Source organism: Pempheris klunzingeri, chromosome 13 (assembly GCF_042242105.1).
Source record: "Pempheris klunzingeri isolate RE-2024b chromosome 13, fPemKlu1.hap1, whole genome shotgun sequence".
NCBI lineage: Eukaryota > Metazoa > Chordata > Actinopteri > Acropomatiformes > Pempheridae > Pempheris > Pempheris klunzingeri.
In genome coordinates, this window is record NC_092024.1 from 23,044,576 (window position 1) to 23,062,399 (window position 17,824).

A 17,824-nucleotide genomic window follows, 5' to 3' on the forward strand; every position below is an offset into this window, starting at 1 on the left:
ATGGGATGGAGCTACACAGTTGAAACTACCTTGCAACTGTCGCTGTTGGCTGTAAAAGCATATTTGTTTTAGCTGTTCAGTGAATTCTAATCCTATCAATAAAAAGATGTGCACACACATGCATACACACCCACTCGTTACTGTACCAACACTCGCTACCATCTGCGTTCGTTTTGTCGACAGGTGATTGATTTTCTGGCTACGATAGGTAGAGATCGAAACTGTCCTCAATTTTATACACAAAACTAACAGAAAACCACATTTCTGCATCATTTTGTGCTCCGTTTCTGAGCATTTGAAGATTTAGTAGCTTTAGTAGTAGTAGATGTTTAATGATTTTCTGACTGGAGAGTCGGTGCCACCGACAGTTTATGTTGACGACAGACTCCTAACAATCGTATAACTCCTGTGGCATTCATTCAATATCTTTTGCAGGCTTTTTTTGAAACTTGGTTAACATTTGCGATAGATTTGGATGAAAATCTGGGTACAGTGGCACCATTTTCCAAATATTAAGAAACCTACAAGACAAGATGGAGTCGAAAAGTCAGCAGACAACCAGAATTTGAAGGTATTGGACAGGATACAGGTGGTCAGAGAAGTCAGAGAAGCATGTGTCATATTTAGTCTGTCCCACCACGTTAAGACTGCTTCAATGAATTTACCATGCATGTAATGCTTTAGAATAAATATATCAAACATTGAATGGCAACAGATAGCAAAATGTATGAGTGGCAGACAAAAAAAACGTTGGAAAAAGGTCATTTCACACATGGATCGATGGCTTCTTTGGTCTGTTTGTTGGTGTCCCTGAGCTCTGAACACCAAACTGCTCATAATGAACAGACCAGCACCTTGCATGGCATCATTTCTACAGTTTAAACGTTAATTTAAGGTTGTGGTGTAAAACGCTGCTCACTGCTCCTGGAAGGCAACAATTTGATCACCTTTTCTTCCAGCTTTGGTGAATCATGGCCGCTGCACTGTGTCTGTGCTGGTCGTTGTGTTTTGTCCTCTAACGTTCAGCAGTTAGTCAATGGAAAGTCCTCATAAGTGTTGTATTTATGCCTCAATGCAAGTGTGAGCGTGGGTGTGTCCCTGTGCGTCTGTGTGCACACATGGTCGTCTGTATAATCCCTCCCCTTGTGAATCTGCAGTACCAGGTACACTGTGTGTGTGTGTGTGTGTGTGTGTTGAATGGGGTCAGTACTGGATGCACCGGCCAGAGGAGAAGAAAACACAATCAGTTCTTTTGGCTGAATCTGCGTCTCCTTCTGCCAAGCTACACACCGGCCCACAATGCACTGCAGCTTGAATGGACACAACTTTGCACAAATGAGTGTGTGTGTGTGTGTATGTGAGTCTCTATTGTGTGTGTTTGTATACAAGGTTGTGTGTATTTTGTGTGGTTGTGTACTTTAGTGTCTGGGAAAGTATGAGTGGGACCACAGTTGCGTGTGTGTGTGTGTGTGTGTGTGTGTGGGGGGGGGGGGATTTGGTGATTATGCCTGATTTAATTGTGCTGAAGGGGTGTGTGTGTGTGTGTGTGTGTGTGTGTGTGTGTGTGTGTGCCTCCGAGGACCCAGTCCCCAGCTGGAAAATCGAGTTGGAAGCTCAGATTATCATCATCATTTATTTACATCCAGGCTCATCACAGAACTAATTTCATTCAACCCCCAGTTTGCAGATTATTCCTCCTCTCCGTCTCATCCTTCCTTCTCGTTATGTTATTGATTGGATTATTATTGTATGAATAATATAATCATACTGTTACATTTGCTTGTCTCACTTAATTCATGCAGAGCTGAAGCACTGTTTGAAAATACAAGTTGATTTAAAAGAACAAAAATAAGCTGATGTAACCACCAGTGAGCGAGAGGCTTTTAGAAACTTCTCACCTCGACGCTAACGAGCAAACAGACAGCAAAATGTTATGAAGACACAAACACAGCAGATAATGTAAATGAGAAGAGACACAACACGCTGCACAACCATTACAAGTCCTACAGAATGACAAGAGGGGTTATAGTGAAAAGAAAAAGGCTGTTATGCAGGAAATGACACCAGGAGGATAACGAATGTGTTAACGAGAGTTTTGACTTTATACACAGCAGCAGCCTCCGAGTTTCATTAGAAGATCTCAGTGTTAATATTTTCATTTTAAAGTCTCTGAAGTCTTTTACACTAAGTGGAGGGAGGAAGTATTTGGGTTTTTTACTCTGAAAGTGCCAATACCACATTATAAAGTCCTGCATTGGAAATATTATATAAAAGTACAACCAGGAAAATGTGCTTAAAGTTTAAAAGGTAATGGTAAAATATCCCCAATGACTGTTCCCATCCCGTCGTAGTAGAGCGTGTGCTAGCATGCTAACATCTGCTAACTAACATAAAGTACAGCTGAGGCTGAATGTGTCATGATTAACCCTGAAAAACTATTTGAGAGCAAATAGTGGGAAAGTCAGGGGATTTAAAAAGCACAAATATTCACACCGAAATTCAAGTCAACAGTTAACAAGATATTTCAGACTGGGCCGTCCGTCCATTGAGCTAAGAAAAGCCTCTTATTTTACCCTTTTAACCCCCATTTTTCTCCGTAATGATCATCCTAAGGCCCACTGATGTTCCCTCTAGCCCTGACCTCTGACCTTTCTCACTATTGACCTGCTGGGGATGCTGATGGCCGCCAATGGGTTCTGTTGCAGTTAATGAAGTAGATGTATGCAGGGCTGAACACCCATTTAATAGTGATCTGTTAGTCCATTTGTCCTCCGTACAATTAACGTGAGTGAGGTTTTCTTTGATTATCAGCTGTAGATCAATTTGTTTGGTCGATAAAATGGCAAAAACACTCTTAAACACTATAAAGCACACGTGTGTCATCACCTGATAAATGACAGTGATGATAAAACAATCTCAATATTTTAGTTAATTCGTTCCAGGTCAGTAAAGAGACGCCTCTTTGGGCGCCTGGGAACTCTTAGTTTATCTGATGAGAGGGAATTAGTTGTGTTTTATTGATTCTTGATCCACATCTAACTGGAGTCACATGCAGGTCAATGATCTTTTGATGGGACTTTGGATTTCATTGGATTCTCATTACTTCCTGTAAAACGACCCCCTCCTGGACCTTCCTCATCTCCTCTTCTGCTTTCTGGTTTAACACTTCTCCCCTTGCCTCCACCTGCTTTGCTCCCTTCCTCTTTCTTTTCCTTTCCTTCTCTCCTTGTAACCTCCTCCTCCTCCTCCTCCTCCTCCACCCCTCTTTTCTCGGTGCTATAAGAGCCACCACGTCATCACCATTTTGCTTTTGTAACTTCCATCCCTGGGCGTTCCTCCTCTTCTTCACCCATTTGCTTCCCTTCATCATCCCTCTCTGTGCCCTCCCTCCCTGCCTCCCCAGTGTCCGGGTCAGCGCCCAGGGGAGTGAGTTTAGTCTAGCACATGTACGGGGCCTGAATAGTTCTCCCAGTGGGAAGCGATCCGCCGGCCTGGCTGGGATTTTCTAATGAGCTCCGCGAAAGGAGGGGGTTGTGTCGGGGGTGAAGATGCCACATTCTCTGTTACCCATCTCCCCCTCCTTCCTTTTCCCCCCTTTTCCCCTGGTTAAAGCAGATTAATTAAAAGCTCACTCGCACTCTCTCTCTCTCTCTCTCTCTTATCAGCGAGAGTTGAACACTTACTGTAAGCCTCCAGGGAGGGCTCAGCGCCGGGCCGGGTGGGCAGGGAAGGGGGCGGGGAGCCTCCGGGAACGATGCTAATTCCAGCCAGTGGGATGGTGGGACGGCTGCTTAGGAATTACTGCCGGTGGTACGTTCATCGCTGATTATCTCTGTGACTGTCTAAGAAGAGATTGTGCTCAGAGACAGACAGTCGGTCTGCCTGTCACTCACAGTTGGATCTCATTTCACATTCACACAGCTTTTTTTTTTTTCCCTCCTCGTTCCCGTCAGTTGCCTGCTGTTGTGAGCTTGTGTCCTGAAGCCAAGAGGGACTCATGCAGACCAGCCGTAGTAATGGAAAAGAAATCCTCCACCTGTAATAAAGAGTAATGAATATATATAAATATTATAATATAGGTTACCAGGGAGCCTTTGCAGGATGTTAATAATATCCAGCTGTGCTCTCTGTAGATGGCAAGAGTCAGCAATACTTAATATTACAATGATTATTAATTATTTTTTTCACGTTTTCATGCCCTTAAGGCCGCTATTATACTCACATGTATCTTCCTCTCCTTGTGTAAAACCAGGGACTGTATGAATATTGTATTAGTGACAAAAGATTTTGATTTGTTTTTGCCAACATGAAAGAAACCAAATAGTTTGGGAGAACAAAGGAGGACCTGTTCTCCCAAAGAAATCTGGCAAGAATACTTTCCCAGCCATGAAGCGACACTGAGAAAGTCCGACACCTTCGTCTGCTCCGACTAGTGTTCAGCACATGAATCATAACTGATCATCTGACTTTTCATTTTGTGCCACTAGGAGGTCAAAATCTAACTTTTTCACACATTTTTAGTTTGTGATCAACAGCCACCGGAACAAAGAAACATTCCCATCAGCCCTAGCTGTACAGGAGCAAATGTTAGCATGCTAACACGCTAAGCTAAGGTGGTGAACATGGAGAACATTACACCTGCTTTAACATCAGCAACATCTACAAAAGGAAGAGGTTGAGCAGCTTCCTAAACCTTGCTAACTTTTCTTCAGTCCCAAAAATGAAGACATTTCCCAACATGCATCCTGATTCCAGATAAATCAACCAGGCAGAAATACACTCTGTGAATACGTAGGCAAGAACATGTAGTTACAATAAATTGCAGTGTCTAGTTTGTCCAAAACAAAACAGTATCTATATTCTAACTAACAGCACTGGCCTAGAAACATCTATTTGATTCTATTGTGTTTGATTCTGTTTGAAGGCTGCTTATGCTTTCCATTACATGAAGAAGTCATGTAATCATATTTTTACATTATTACATTTTTTTATTGTTGACACAAAAGAGGCAAAGGATTTCATTAAGATTATGAGGCTCTGCGTTTCAGCGTCAGGTCCTCTAACTCTCTGTGCCCCGTGTGGCTTCAGGCAGGCAACTCAAAAACAAGGAAATGGAAATGAAGAGCGAGAAAGCGGTGTAACTGAGAAGTGAAGCAGCTGAGCAGAAACGGTGTCACTGAAATGTGAATGTAAACAGTCGGCAGTTATTTAAAATAGGAAGACCTGTTGTGTTTTTAATGTGTAGGAACTATTCAGACTGTCTTAAACTATGTGTTCACCTTCACTGTTGATTCGGAGTGCAATAGGATTCTTTTCTCAGTGACAAAGAGAGAATAAATAAAACTTAAGAGCCTTAATGAACTGCCTGTTGGTTGAATCGTGACTCATATCGTGTGCTGCTGTGGTGTGTAGAACTTGTTTACATGTGAAAACACCTTATGGTGCTGGAACAGACAAACTCTTCTCATTGTGCTGCTGCTCAGAGACCAGATTTAGCCTCTTTACCAATGAGGAAGAAACTGGTAGGCGGAGAAGTTCAGACCTACAGATTCACATATGTTGATGTTGCCACTTACAATCCAAACACTCCTGTCAGCTCCTGTTGCAGATTTGTGGTATTACAACAGCTTTTATGTGCATGTGAGCGATTCACCTGGTAACTAAAACAAAATAATTAAGTCGGAGCACCACTGAGTGTTTTTCACCACCAGAATTTCTTCTTAAATGTAAAATTTCCCCTTTAAACATCTAAACTAAGCCTGACAGGCGTTTTGATGCAGTACAGAAAACAGTCAGCTGTCAAAGAGCAAACTTCAAACAAGGATATGTATGTTTTCAGCCAGTCTAGCCAGTTTAGACATGCGACATAATCTAATCTAAGATGCAGAGTAGGATTGTTCCTGCTAAAGTGAAATGCAGGCAGCGAAAGAAGATGTGGAGAAACTGCAGAATATCAAAGTTGTGGTTTGTGTTGCAGGTTGCAGCCGTTCATCAGCGGTCAGCCCAACAAGAAGCTCGTCGTGGAGCAGGTGAGCCGCCGTTCATCTCCACCACATCTGCTCTTTGTCTCTGTCACTCGCTCTCCGTCTGCTCCGTCTCCCCGCTCGCTCACTCAGGCCGCCGCTTCGGCACTCAGTCACCCAGTCAATCACTCGGACAGATAAGTTCCCCCTTTTGCTTTTTCCTCTCCAACACACTCACTCAGTTATTCACTCACTGTTTCAGAGTCTTATCTGCCTCACTCTGTTTTACACACACACACACACACACACACACACACACACACACTCACAGCTGTAGCCTTATTGTCTCAAAGCAGCTAAAAGAAGATACAATTTCTAAAGTCAACAAATAATGATTTGTACCATTTAGAAGTTTGGAGCTGCGGCAGCACTCACAGCTGAATGCTAATTATGCAGCTAATTAAACCAGTAAAAAAGCAGAAACAACAAATTAACTGAGGAGTGCGTCAGACAACAAGAAGCCTTATTACCACAACATGAGAAAACACGTGTGCGGCACAGTTTGGGGCATAATGATGACACCGTGGGGTCAGAGGAAAGATTTTCCTTATGTGGTGTCTTTCCTTTTTAGTATCTCTGTGTCTCATAAACCTTTATGAGCAATGGATATATGAATATCAGATTGACAGTGTGAGGAAAACCAACTTTCTTATATATTAAATTAGAGAGAAAGAGAGAGAAATTAGTTAGTAGGATGCATTCAGTGTTTGTTGGCAGTAAGAAAAATATAAAATATCACTTAACTATTTATAAAAGCCGTGCAGACACAAACCCAGCGGCTCTGTGCGTCCACATAATGAAGCCGTGACTGTAAGTCTCATCAGTCTTTTCCTGGTCGGCCATTAAAAGCTGATGGCTGATTCCTTGGATCTCCCGCAGAGAGGACGGGGACAAATAAGTCTCACTTCGTCTTTGTTTGCCCTTCCCTTATTACGCCTCTTTCAGTCTCTTCCTCCCTCCAGGGCGATCACTGCTCCTAAAAAAAAGTCTTAAAATAAATACAGCCTTAAACTTGAACATAAAAATGTCTTAAACAGCACTTTTAAAAGTATTTTTAGCGCCCTGCAGTGAGGGGCCTCTGCTGGCCTGTTGCCGGCTCTTTTAGATGAATCCACAAAGAACAAGGCTGTGTGTGTCGTATCTGCTTTACTAAACCAGTTAAGACTTCATTTCTTTGAACAGTTAATTTCCAGATGTCCTCGTTCGGCACATTTTATAGCTTCACAGCTTTCACCAGCCGTTTTCTGGGCAGTTTTTCCAACTTTGTCTCTTAATTTGATTTTAAATTGGACCCAAATTCAATCACAGGTGGCTTCACATCGTCATCAAAGTCTTAAATTTGGCTCTCTGGACTTCATATACACTCAGTGCAGCTCCTTTTTTCCCTGATATCTCATTTTACACACTCTAACTCCCACTTCCCTTCCTGCTTCACACTACTGCTGATCCGTCTTAGCTCTTATGATTTACTTCTCTCTTTTCAGCGCTGCTGCCATGTTCCCCTGTATCACTCCATAAAGAAGCAAAATGGCTTGACATATTTTGTCCAATGAGGCCAATGTTTGGGAAGTAAAAGTCCCATTCATTTGTTAGGTGACGGACAGTAAAACTCCAGGACATAAAACTCTTCATCAGTGCAAAAGATGAACTACTGCGTCAGAAAACACTCAGTTCTTAAGGAAAAGAGACAAACTTACAAGCCTGTGAACATCAGAACCACAGGGAAGAAGTCAACTACAACTCCCAAGGAGCATTTCAGCAAGAAACACCCAACAAAAGAGCTTAAAATTCTGTTATATGATGGTGAGCTAAAGCTAGAAGCCTAATCATAGTAACATCAGCTGAGGCTCATGGGTATTGTAGGTTTTGAGCCATTTTAAAAATTGGGCCTTATTTTTTTTACATATTTTTGGTTTGAAATGACTGGAAGGCACAAAAAGATTTGGAACTGGTCCAGTAGATCACATTTTGGAAAGGATCCCTACAGAGATGGACCTTTAAGACCTTTAAGAAGTTGCACAATAACACAGTGAATGTTTAACATGTAATAGGTTATGTAGGATATGAAGGATTAATGCATGCATTAGTGTTTGTACTCTTCATTTATAGAAGTTGAGGAAATTACAGACATCACTAAGAGAAATCTTTGCACAGAGGAGAAGAAATACTTCAGTCTTCTCTGCCTTTACTGTTTCTCCCACATAACTCCTCCTTCCTCTTCCTCCTGCTGTTCTCTTTTTTGAAATCTCCCACTCTTTCCCTTCTTTCCTCATCGTTTCACTTCATGCTTCATTCCCTCGAGTCCTCCAATTGTCTCCCTGCTTTCTCCTCCCATTTCTTCCCATTAATGCTTAGCTCTGCTGCTGTCCTCTCTTTCCAGTAATTCTCCTTTTTATATTTCCTCTCCTTCTCCGCATTCCTTCCCATCCCTTCATCTCTCCTCCTCCTCCTCCTTCTCCTCTCTCTGTCTTTGTCTCCCCCTCCATCATGTGCTGTTGGCAGCTCTGAATGGGGGAGCTCGGTAGCTCAGGCTCTGTTAACCAGGAAGAAAACATTGCCACGAGGGGCCGGGTCAACAAGGCTTGTTACTTAGCAACCCCCCTCACCTCCCCTGGGAACTGGAAGCAAACGGCCGTCGCCATTGGCTGTGGCCTCTGCTGTTATGTAATGTTGTCGTTTCGTTGCAGCGACGGCACCAGATTGAAGAGAGATGTTTGTGCTGTGGGTGTTGCTCGCCAAACTCTTTCTGCTCGTCGCTCGACTAAAAAATGATTTCCTCCACCATCTTCAGAGACCCAGCAATTAGGCTGTACATTTTTCAAACAAGCTAAGGGAGGGGATGATGGCTTCACAAGACAAAGGAGGAGTACCAAGCTCTTAGTGCTGCCAAATGAAACGCGTCCAGCTGCTTCTGCTGCCCTCTTCCCTCTTCTTCGGCTCTCCTGAACCTCTTCTAGACCGAAGCTTGGACTCGTGCAGCGGCAGCAGACGGCGCAGTCGGAGATGTGGGGATTTTCAGACAGGCTTAGAAATCCAAAAGGGTGATGAGGTCACGGGAGAGGGGCTTTGAACTGCTGACAGTCGCTCTGGCGTTGCAGCTATTGTCTGCTTATGCAAGTAATAGTCTTGGCAATTGATGGCAGAGTCTATTTGAAGTTGGGCTCTCAGAGAAGCTGTCAGGCCAGGCCAGCGGTAAACCACATGATGTGCAGAGCTTTCGGCTCATCCTGCAGAAACACCGTGACCTCCTTGTTCACCCCGATAAAGCACAACTTTGGGCTGAACAAGTTCTTTTTGTTCAGCCCTTTCTGTCTTTACACAGAGATGCTAATACACAAACAAGCAGAATTAGAGCTTTTGATGTTATCAGATAGATTTAAAGGTCTCGCCAGTTGCATCTTGTACAGGAACAAAGCAATTCAAAGTGCTTTACATAAGACAGAAAGGCATTAAGACGTGATATATTAAAGAACAACAAGGCAACACAAAGGCAAAAATGGGATTTAAAAGGATTAAAACAAAGAAAAATAGATGAAAGTCAAATAGAACAAGACAGATGAAACAGTAGAGTAAAAATGGGAGCAGCTACAATGCAAGCTATGAATAACTAGTCCCCAAGTTTAACTTTTATAAATAGTTTAAGCCAGTGACAAAGTCTAATGCTTTGATTTAAAAGAACTGAGAGTCGGAGCAGATTTCAAGTTTTCTGGGAGTTAGTTCCCTGAACAGTTGAGCATAAAAACTGAATGTGTAGTTTGGACTCTGGGGGCAGTAAGCAGACCTGATCCCAGACCAGATCTGAACAGAGCAGCACCAACAGAAGGATTTTAAAATCCAATATTTGACACACAGAAAAAGCCAGTGGAAAGATCTGAGGACTGGACTGATGTGGTCTCTTCTGGTGTGTGTGTGTGTGTGTGTGTATCTGTGTGTGTGTGTGTGTGTGTGTGTGTGAACAAAACTATGAGTGTTAAACTTTCATACATCAGGATGAGCTGCTGTAGACTGTCGATCGGTCACTCGTGGATTTCGGCAGTAAATTCACTCTTATTTGTTCTGACTTGCGTTTATTTTGCTGGTTGAAACTGGTTTAATTCTGATTAATCCACGGAGGCCATTAATGATGCTAATCCTGTCAGAGTGGGGCATGGCCAGGACCCAAAAGAGCTGCGTGTGATTTATATCTGGAAACGGTAATCAGTTCATGCACCACGGACATAATTACCGTGACTTTAGCCATTTATTCTTTCTGGATGCCAGTTAAAACATTTAAAGAAGTGGTTAAGTATGAGCATTAATTGAGACTTGTGCTCAGTTAATTTTATTCTGCCAGTTGTTCCACACATGAGTAACTGCAGGATATCAGATGTCGACATCCTCGCGCTCGTAAAAGCCTCTCTGAGCGGTTGTTTCCTGTAGTTGGTTCGACTCGCTCGCTTCTAACGAGCAGTTCTCATTAAAACACCGAGACTCAGACAAAGTGAGCTAAAAGTGTAAATACTCCAGAGTATCTGTTTCCACCGTGCAACAGGATATTTGTAGTGCAACATTATCTCTCTGTAAATATGAACAGCAACAGCAACACCAACGCAAAACATCTTTCTTGTCCTTCTCCACAGCTTCATCCTGACCTATTTAGCAGCTCTCACCTCCTAATTAGTCTGGAGCACCACGTTTGTGCTGTTATGTTTTCTTTGTAATTATTTTCTACATTCTTTTTTTCTCACTGTGTTCACCAGCGTCAGTGAGGAAGACGTCCAGCTCCTGTGATGAGGAGCCGCTTACAGTCTGCTTTCCTTTACTGGATTTAGCGGTGGATGATGTATATGCTTTTGTGTAATCGCTGGGTTGATGTCAAAAAACAGGAAGAAGTGTAGAAAAAACGTGAAGGAGCGAATTGAGGAAGGATGAGGAAGGGTGTAGGCAGAATAAAAGAGAGGCAAAATGGAGGAAACGTGGAATAAAAGAAAGGTGGGAGGAAAGGAAGGCGGAGGAAATGAAAGGCAAATTGAAGGGCGAGATGGCTGGAGGAGGAAGGCCCCAGCAGGGACTCCAACAGGCTGTTGCTGAGGAGAACAGAAATACCGCTCCGTCAAACTGTGGACCCTCCACCTGCTCCTCCAGCTTTATAATTAGCCCTGGCTGAAAGGAAAGAGAGAACACACAGGTTTCCTTTTCAGTTTCTGAGGAAAAACTGAAGATGACTTGTAGGTTTGTTTCATTCCAACGCTGACGAATCTGCAGCATTTAGACAAAAAACAAAATGTCTGGTTTAAGATATTTTATTGGTTTCTCCAGCTTGAGGCAGAGGTAGGGAAGAGAAAAGATGAAATCTTGCCCACAATGCACGCCTGTCCTCCCTGGTGTAATAGTTTGTTTGCCTTTTGATATCTGTACAGTTCATCACTAAGCAAAATACATAAAGCTCAGATTGAAATAGAGAAGCAGCTCTTCCGAATGAAGGAGTGTTTTCCGAGGGGAAATCTTCTGTGTTCTACAGCAGCACAGTTTTAAAATCACATCGTCTTGAATCAGTCATTCAATAACTGTATATTGAATTAATTTGGTTCTACTGGAGTGGACCCATATTATATTACCATTACATGGTGCCGTAGACCGTGGCTGTGTAACTTCTAGTTAGTTATAGGACTTATTAGATGGGATGGACCAGAATCAGTGGGGCTAAAATATCTATTTCTTTCATACAAAGTTAAATTAAATACCATTAATATAACTGCTGACAATTACCCACACTCCCACTGTGGGAAGCACAACGTTCCCCATCTGATAGAAGTGACGACCAGAACAAGGAAAAGGAGAGGAGTGGACTCCCTATCAGCATTTTGATCGGAAACATCCAGTCACTGTTCTTTGTGTGCCTGCTAACAGCTAAAGCTATTACACTTCACATCCGGCAAAATAAATCGTTTCACTTTAGGATTCTGGATGGATTTTAAAAACCTTCATCTCCATAGCGACAGTGACTGAAGCACATGGGTATCGTAGTATTTAGCGCCATCCACCATACCAAAAAACAAAACACGGCTTCTTAAAGACGAAGTTGAGATGATTAAAAGTGACTACAGACCTGTGGTGTTGTCAGGTTATGTGGAGCCTGAGCATCATCACACTGACACCAAAAGAACCTCAGAATAAATAGGTGGTTTGTTGAGCTTTTGGAGGAACTGTGGTCCCTTTTTGTGGGAAAACGCACTAAAATGTGAAATATTACACTCATCCTTGCAGGCTAACTTTGAATTAGTACCCCTGACGTTTATTTTATCATCGTTTTCCGCTGCTGGAAAAATGTTCTCCTCCTTCTGTCCTCTCTAACCTCCACCACAGGTTTGACTTTTCACTGCACCTCTTGTTTATTTTGCCTCACTGCTGCCGACGTGCCGCCATTATTTCCTCCCATTCTGCGCGGCTTGTTTTCCGATCAGGACAACATTTTTGGGCTCCCAGCATGCAACTGGAAAAACTCTCCTGGCTACAAACTGACTTGAATCACCTGCCGTTGCCCTGGGGGGAAGTCATCACATTCATGTGTGAATGTTCGACAGCTCAACTAAAACAATGTGAACAGGGTCGAATGCAAAGGGAGCTCTAATTACATTTTTGCCCCCACCCTCACCTTTATCCATTTTTAATTTCACAGGCTTTCTATGAACTTTGAAGGGTATTATAGCCCCGCAGGCGGCTCTGGTTGGTTTCATGATCCTTTTGTACGATACAAAGTACACTGTTGACTATGCAGATATTCAGAAGTAGAATCCTGAATTAGATGAAAGTGTGAGATAATAATGATGGTGGTCACGGTCGGATGCTGTATGTAATCATATGTGTGGATGCAGCAGCGGCAGATGAAATATCTGTGTACCCTTTACCTGCCCTACAGCCTGCAACACTCACTATCACTCCCACACTACGCCATGTTTATTATTTCTATCATTTTAAAGGGAAGCGGGGCATACGAGATCAGATCTAGCTCAGATTTCCCCGGGGGAAACCCGCGTGTCACGCAGAGGAAAAATATTAAACATACAGACCCACGCTCACGGCCAACAATATTTCCTGTTTGCCCAGATTGCCAACTCCAACCCCCTGCCGGTGCCTGTGGAGGCCCCCGCCACCGTGGTGTTGGTGGAGAGCGGGCCGGTCGTGTACGATGATGCAGCTGCTGATGAGGAAGACGATGAGGAGGAGGAGGCCTGTGTCAGCGCCATGGACCTGATGGGCGGCAACGGTCGGTTTAAAACACACACACACAGTGTTTGTTTAACCTGCATCAGATTTATTGTCGTGTGTTGAAGCTGACATTTATTTTTGTCTCTAAAAAATTACACATTAACTATCAGCCAAGAGTCCAATAATTCCCAGTACAACAGAAAACAATACAACACAGTGACACAACGTAAAACAGCTCTTAACAACAGTCTATTTAAAATCTATAAGTATCATTCAACTATATTCTGTAACCACATCAATGCCATTCTGATCATACATTATGCTCTACAGATTTTTAGAGTTTGAGGCTTTTTACGCCACGTTAAGCTTCAACATTTACATATATATATAAAAAATACAGTGATGTTTGGACACAGCAGAAAGTCTCCATCATCAAACATAAGTCATCTCTTCTGTGATAATCCACAACCTTTCTAGAAATCGAGCTACAGATTGTGATTATTTTCATCATATTTCGCTGGTTTGTGCTTTGTTCTAACCACAATACATGAACATACATATAAAAATGTGTGTGAAACTAAACTATGTATGTGGGTTAGAAACATTTTGATAGTTTAGGTAAAAAAAAAATGCAGATTTTAGAAACTAATTGGCGGTAAGAGCTGCAGATCGTCACATTGGGGGAGCAGAAACCTCCAAATGTTTGAGACGTCGGCTGGTAAATGACTATTTTTTTCCCCCTTGATTGACGAGTCGAATCAGCTAATTGTTTTGTTTGTCTCTGTAAATGAGGGAGAATCAGGGGGGAGTGCTGCGCAACAGTCGTGAGAAATGAAACGTAACTTTTTCAAGCAAGTTGATTTGGATTGAATTGGCTGGAATAGCTTCACCACATGGCCCGACTCTTTGATATGAAGTCCTCTCAGGCTCACTGACTTGATGAGAATGAGATTTTTGCATTATTTGAACATTTGGATTTAGTTGACACTCACAGTGACAGGCGGTGGCGGCGTCACTTCTCAGTTGAGTGTCTGGACTGTGAAATAGTTGGAATCACTTTTTTAATGAATCTGCCTCTCTGGGTCACAGCTCTGTTTCAGCTCTGACTCCTGGTATGTTTTAATGAGCCTTCGCTAAGATTACATTTCTTCACTTTATGTCTCTGGCTGTTAAACTTTGAGGTCCCTGCCTCTGCTGCAATAAAAAGTCCTGAGCTTCTTAATTGATTCCTGTAGGGGAGCTCTTTGTTTATGCTCGGGCCCCCCCCTCCACAGCGAGGTCAGAGGTCAGGGTCGGCCTCGGAGCAGCACCTCTGGAGCTCGTAGAGCGTCAGACGGTGGAGCAGGACGGACGCCTGCCGACACTGGAGATTAAGTCGGTCGGTTGATGGACGGTCTCGCTGTTCCTCCTGCAGAGACACTTTCTAACATTTAACTAGTCTGACCTGAGGTTGCTCCTCATGAACAGTGTCGGTGTGGAAACTGAGCGTGTTGACTGTTCTCCAGTGACACCTTGTTTCCAGCACATGCAGGTCCACTAAAATCAACTCGTGATGCATCTCCTGCTCACTTCTTTCACCCCCACATTTCAGCGGTTTAGGTAAACTGGCGAGCTTTCAGTCACAAGCTCACTTCTGTCGAGTGTTTTTTCAATAATGGTTCCAAATAAGCACTTATACCAACATTCATACTGTTTTTAATACTTTTACTAAATAAGACAAACTTTTGGAAAAATAAGCTGAGAAATCCATCAGAAGATCTTCAGAGACATTAGTAATGATTTTAGACCTCAGCAGGACTTTTTTTAACAAATGTTTTCTAAATTTGCAATAAATAATAATTAGTAACTGAGTAAAATGAATAAAAAGAAATAAAATAAGTATTGGATACGAGAATAACTCAGTCGTGGAATCAAGTAAATTTACTCTAACAAATCCAATAAATGTTCCACTCCAACACATTTCAGAGGCAGATATTGTACTTTTTACTGCAGTATTTGTATCTGACAGCTTTAGTTACTTTTCAGATTCCAGTTTTTAATCTTCTGTCCTGCTGAAACTCCAAATTTGGTGATTCTGAATGTGAATATTTCTGATTCCACGCTGGACTGAATGTCCCAGCTGGGGATCAGTAAAGATTTATCTTATCTTAAAGTGAAGGATGAAGTGTTCCTTCATGGGCTGAAAAAAAAATTCTGCTCCTTCTGAAGCTAAATAAACTATTCAAACCCCTCTTGGATCAGCTGGAAAATGCAGCATCAGAAAGCTGAAAACAGGCTGGTTCACTCACATGACAGCAGCGCTCCAGACATGATGATCCTATAGACCATGATGCATTGCTGTTGAGTAAACAACACAACAGGATATAAAGTATTTGAAATGAACTGAACCTTAACCCTTCGGAGTCTAGGACCGCCACACGGCGTCAAAGTCACATGTCGCACGTTTGAAAACGTAAAGCTGTGACACAAGCACACAGGTGCTCCATTCAAAGACTGTTGGAAAGCGGACACTTCAAACTTTTTACAAGTGTTTGAATTTTGTCGATCGGCCTGTTAACACTAAAGTTATGAAGAGCCGAAGTCGCGCACTACAGCTCTTCTACGAGTTAGAAGATGCTGAATGTGGGGAAGAATGTTCTGATTGTGAGGAAGACTCCTTTCAGAGGATGAAGAGGATGCTGACGAAGGAGAGGAGGTGTCCGCGCAGACCCCCGCTCCTCCAAAGATCCAACTAGTTCCTGCTCGGATTTTGTGTTTCTTTTGCACTTTTACATCCAGTGTGTCCATATATTCTGTCAGAATAAATAAATACTTGTAGAATCACATAGGTGAGGTTGTGCTGAAAAGAAAGACACAAAGAAAGGCAAGAAAAAGGGAAGCTGAATGGGAAACACAAAGGTAGAATGAAAAGTAGTAAAGAAACGCTGTTTTACCCCAGACTGTGAAGGGTTAAACATCTACAGCAGTGAAATGTAACAAACACATTAATGCAGCAGCGACGTTGATCCAGAAACATCAGATAAAATAAGAAAACACTGAATAATTGTACTTTAAACACATTTATCTCTTGATTCCTGATTCTGTCTTCGCTGAATGGTGTCTCGGTGTTTAATCCCTCCCTCTGTGTGTCTCACCCTCCAGATTATGGCTGTGATGGAGATTACGACGATGGATTCTAGCAGCGGGCTTCTCCTGGTTATTATCCCCAACTAGTTTGGACAGTTTTGAAGCCTTTAAGACACAAACTGGCTGCGGCTGCAGACGGGAGCTGTGATGCCAAGAGGAAAGAGGGATTCCCTTTGGGAAATAAATGGGACACGAGTGCAAGAAAACAAAAGATGGGAAAAATGACGCTCATTGTCCCACTTGGCGTCCCACCTGGACTAAACGGGGTGGATGCAGCGCTTGGATGTGGGCTAATGAGGGAGTATATGTGTCAGTGTGGCGCAGATAAACTACAAAATCAGAAGCAGGAAGTGTTCCACTAAGCCAGAGAGACATCTGGGTTAAAAGTGGGCTAAACTTTCAGACATAACTGTTGTTTCAATAGCATTTAAACGACTATGTTAACATGAAGCAGGTCTTTACTGCATTAAAATGTAAAGCACAGCAGTTATACGTCTCAGAAAACATCTAAATTTAGCCTAGTTTTTTTTTTTAGCTGTCTTTTATCCTGCAAAATACTAACTCAGTGTTTACTGCGAATGTCAACTGTGTCTCCTCTGGATCGAAATGTTTCCACGGGTTTCAGGATTATGTGGTAAAAAGAAAAGCCGAACAAAATGCAAAACATATTATCCTTGAATTTGCACTTTGCATCCATAACACTCAAGTACTGAACTGTACTTCACTTCCTGATATAACTACTTCTGTGTCGAGCGAGTGTCTCTCAACAATGACGCGTACCTAAAAACGATCAGGTAGCGTGAGCTCAATCATCTTTAGCAGTATTTTCAAACTTCTAACAAGCTCGCCGCTCGGATCAATATTTATGAATGCCTTACATGATCGATGGACCGGCACGCGGCGTCTAATCTGCTCCAGCCAAAGTATTTCAATGAGGTTGCCTTCGAACAATTTCAGCAATCCCAGGTTATGTGCCGGTGTTTGCTGAGATATTATAAAATCCAAACATTGTGAGTTTTTAATTCCAGATTAAGTTCTTATAGGGAATGTGATGGTTTGATTGATGATTTGATTAGTTTTTATGTTACTATTAATTCTATAATTGACTCCCTATGATTGATTTATGATATTGTGTCATTTGATTTTTATTAAATATTCCCCAGGATGTGCCTTCAAAGGCCCCCGAGGAGTTTAAAGCCAGGATGTAAATACATTCTCAACAATATTATATTTTCCAAATGAATGAGGGAGCTCTAATAGATCTATTTTGTATTTAAGCTTTTATTTTTTTGTGTGCTGGAAGAACCGATACTCGGGAGGTGGAATAGACTGTGGCCTTGATTCTGTGTCCATACAACAGTGTTCAACGAGGTTGTCTTGCTCAACCTTGACTGCCTCTGTGTGTGTGTGTGTGTGTGTGTTGCTGCTACGAGTCCTGATGTTACATCTACATATTGTTGTGTGCATTTGCTGCCACAGTAAATATC

At 42.4% G+C, this 17,824-nt stretch overlaps 1 protein-coding gene across 1 annotated transcript in view; it reads left to right on the forward strand.

Annotated features, from left to right (window-relative positions):
• Positions 1–16,450, forward strand: part of brf1a (BRF1 general transcription factor IIIB subunit a) — a 102,094-nt gene extending 85,644 nt beyond the window's left edge. The window contains exons 16-18 of the mRNA XM_070842585.1: positions 5,978–6,029; positions 13,110–13,269; positions 16,353–16,450. Coding sequence (XP_070698686.1) covers positions 5,978–6,029; positions 13,110–13,269; positions 16,353–16,390 — 250 coding nt within the window. The 3' untranslated portion in view covers positions 16,391–16,450. The remainder of the gene's footprint in view (positions 1–5,977; positions 6,030–13,109; positions 13,270–16,352) is intronic.
• The last annotated feature ends 1,374 nt before the right edge of the window (positions 16,451–17,824 follow it).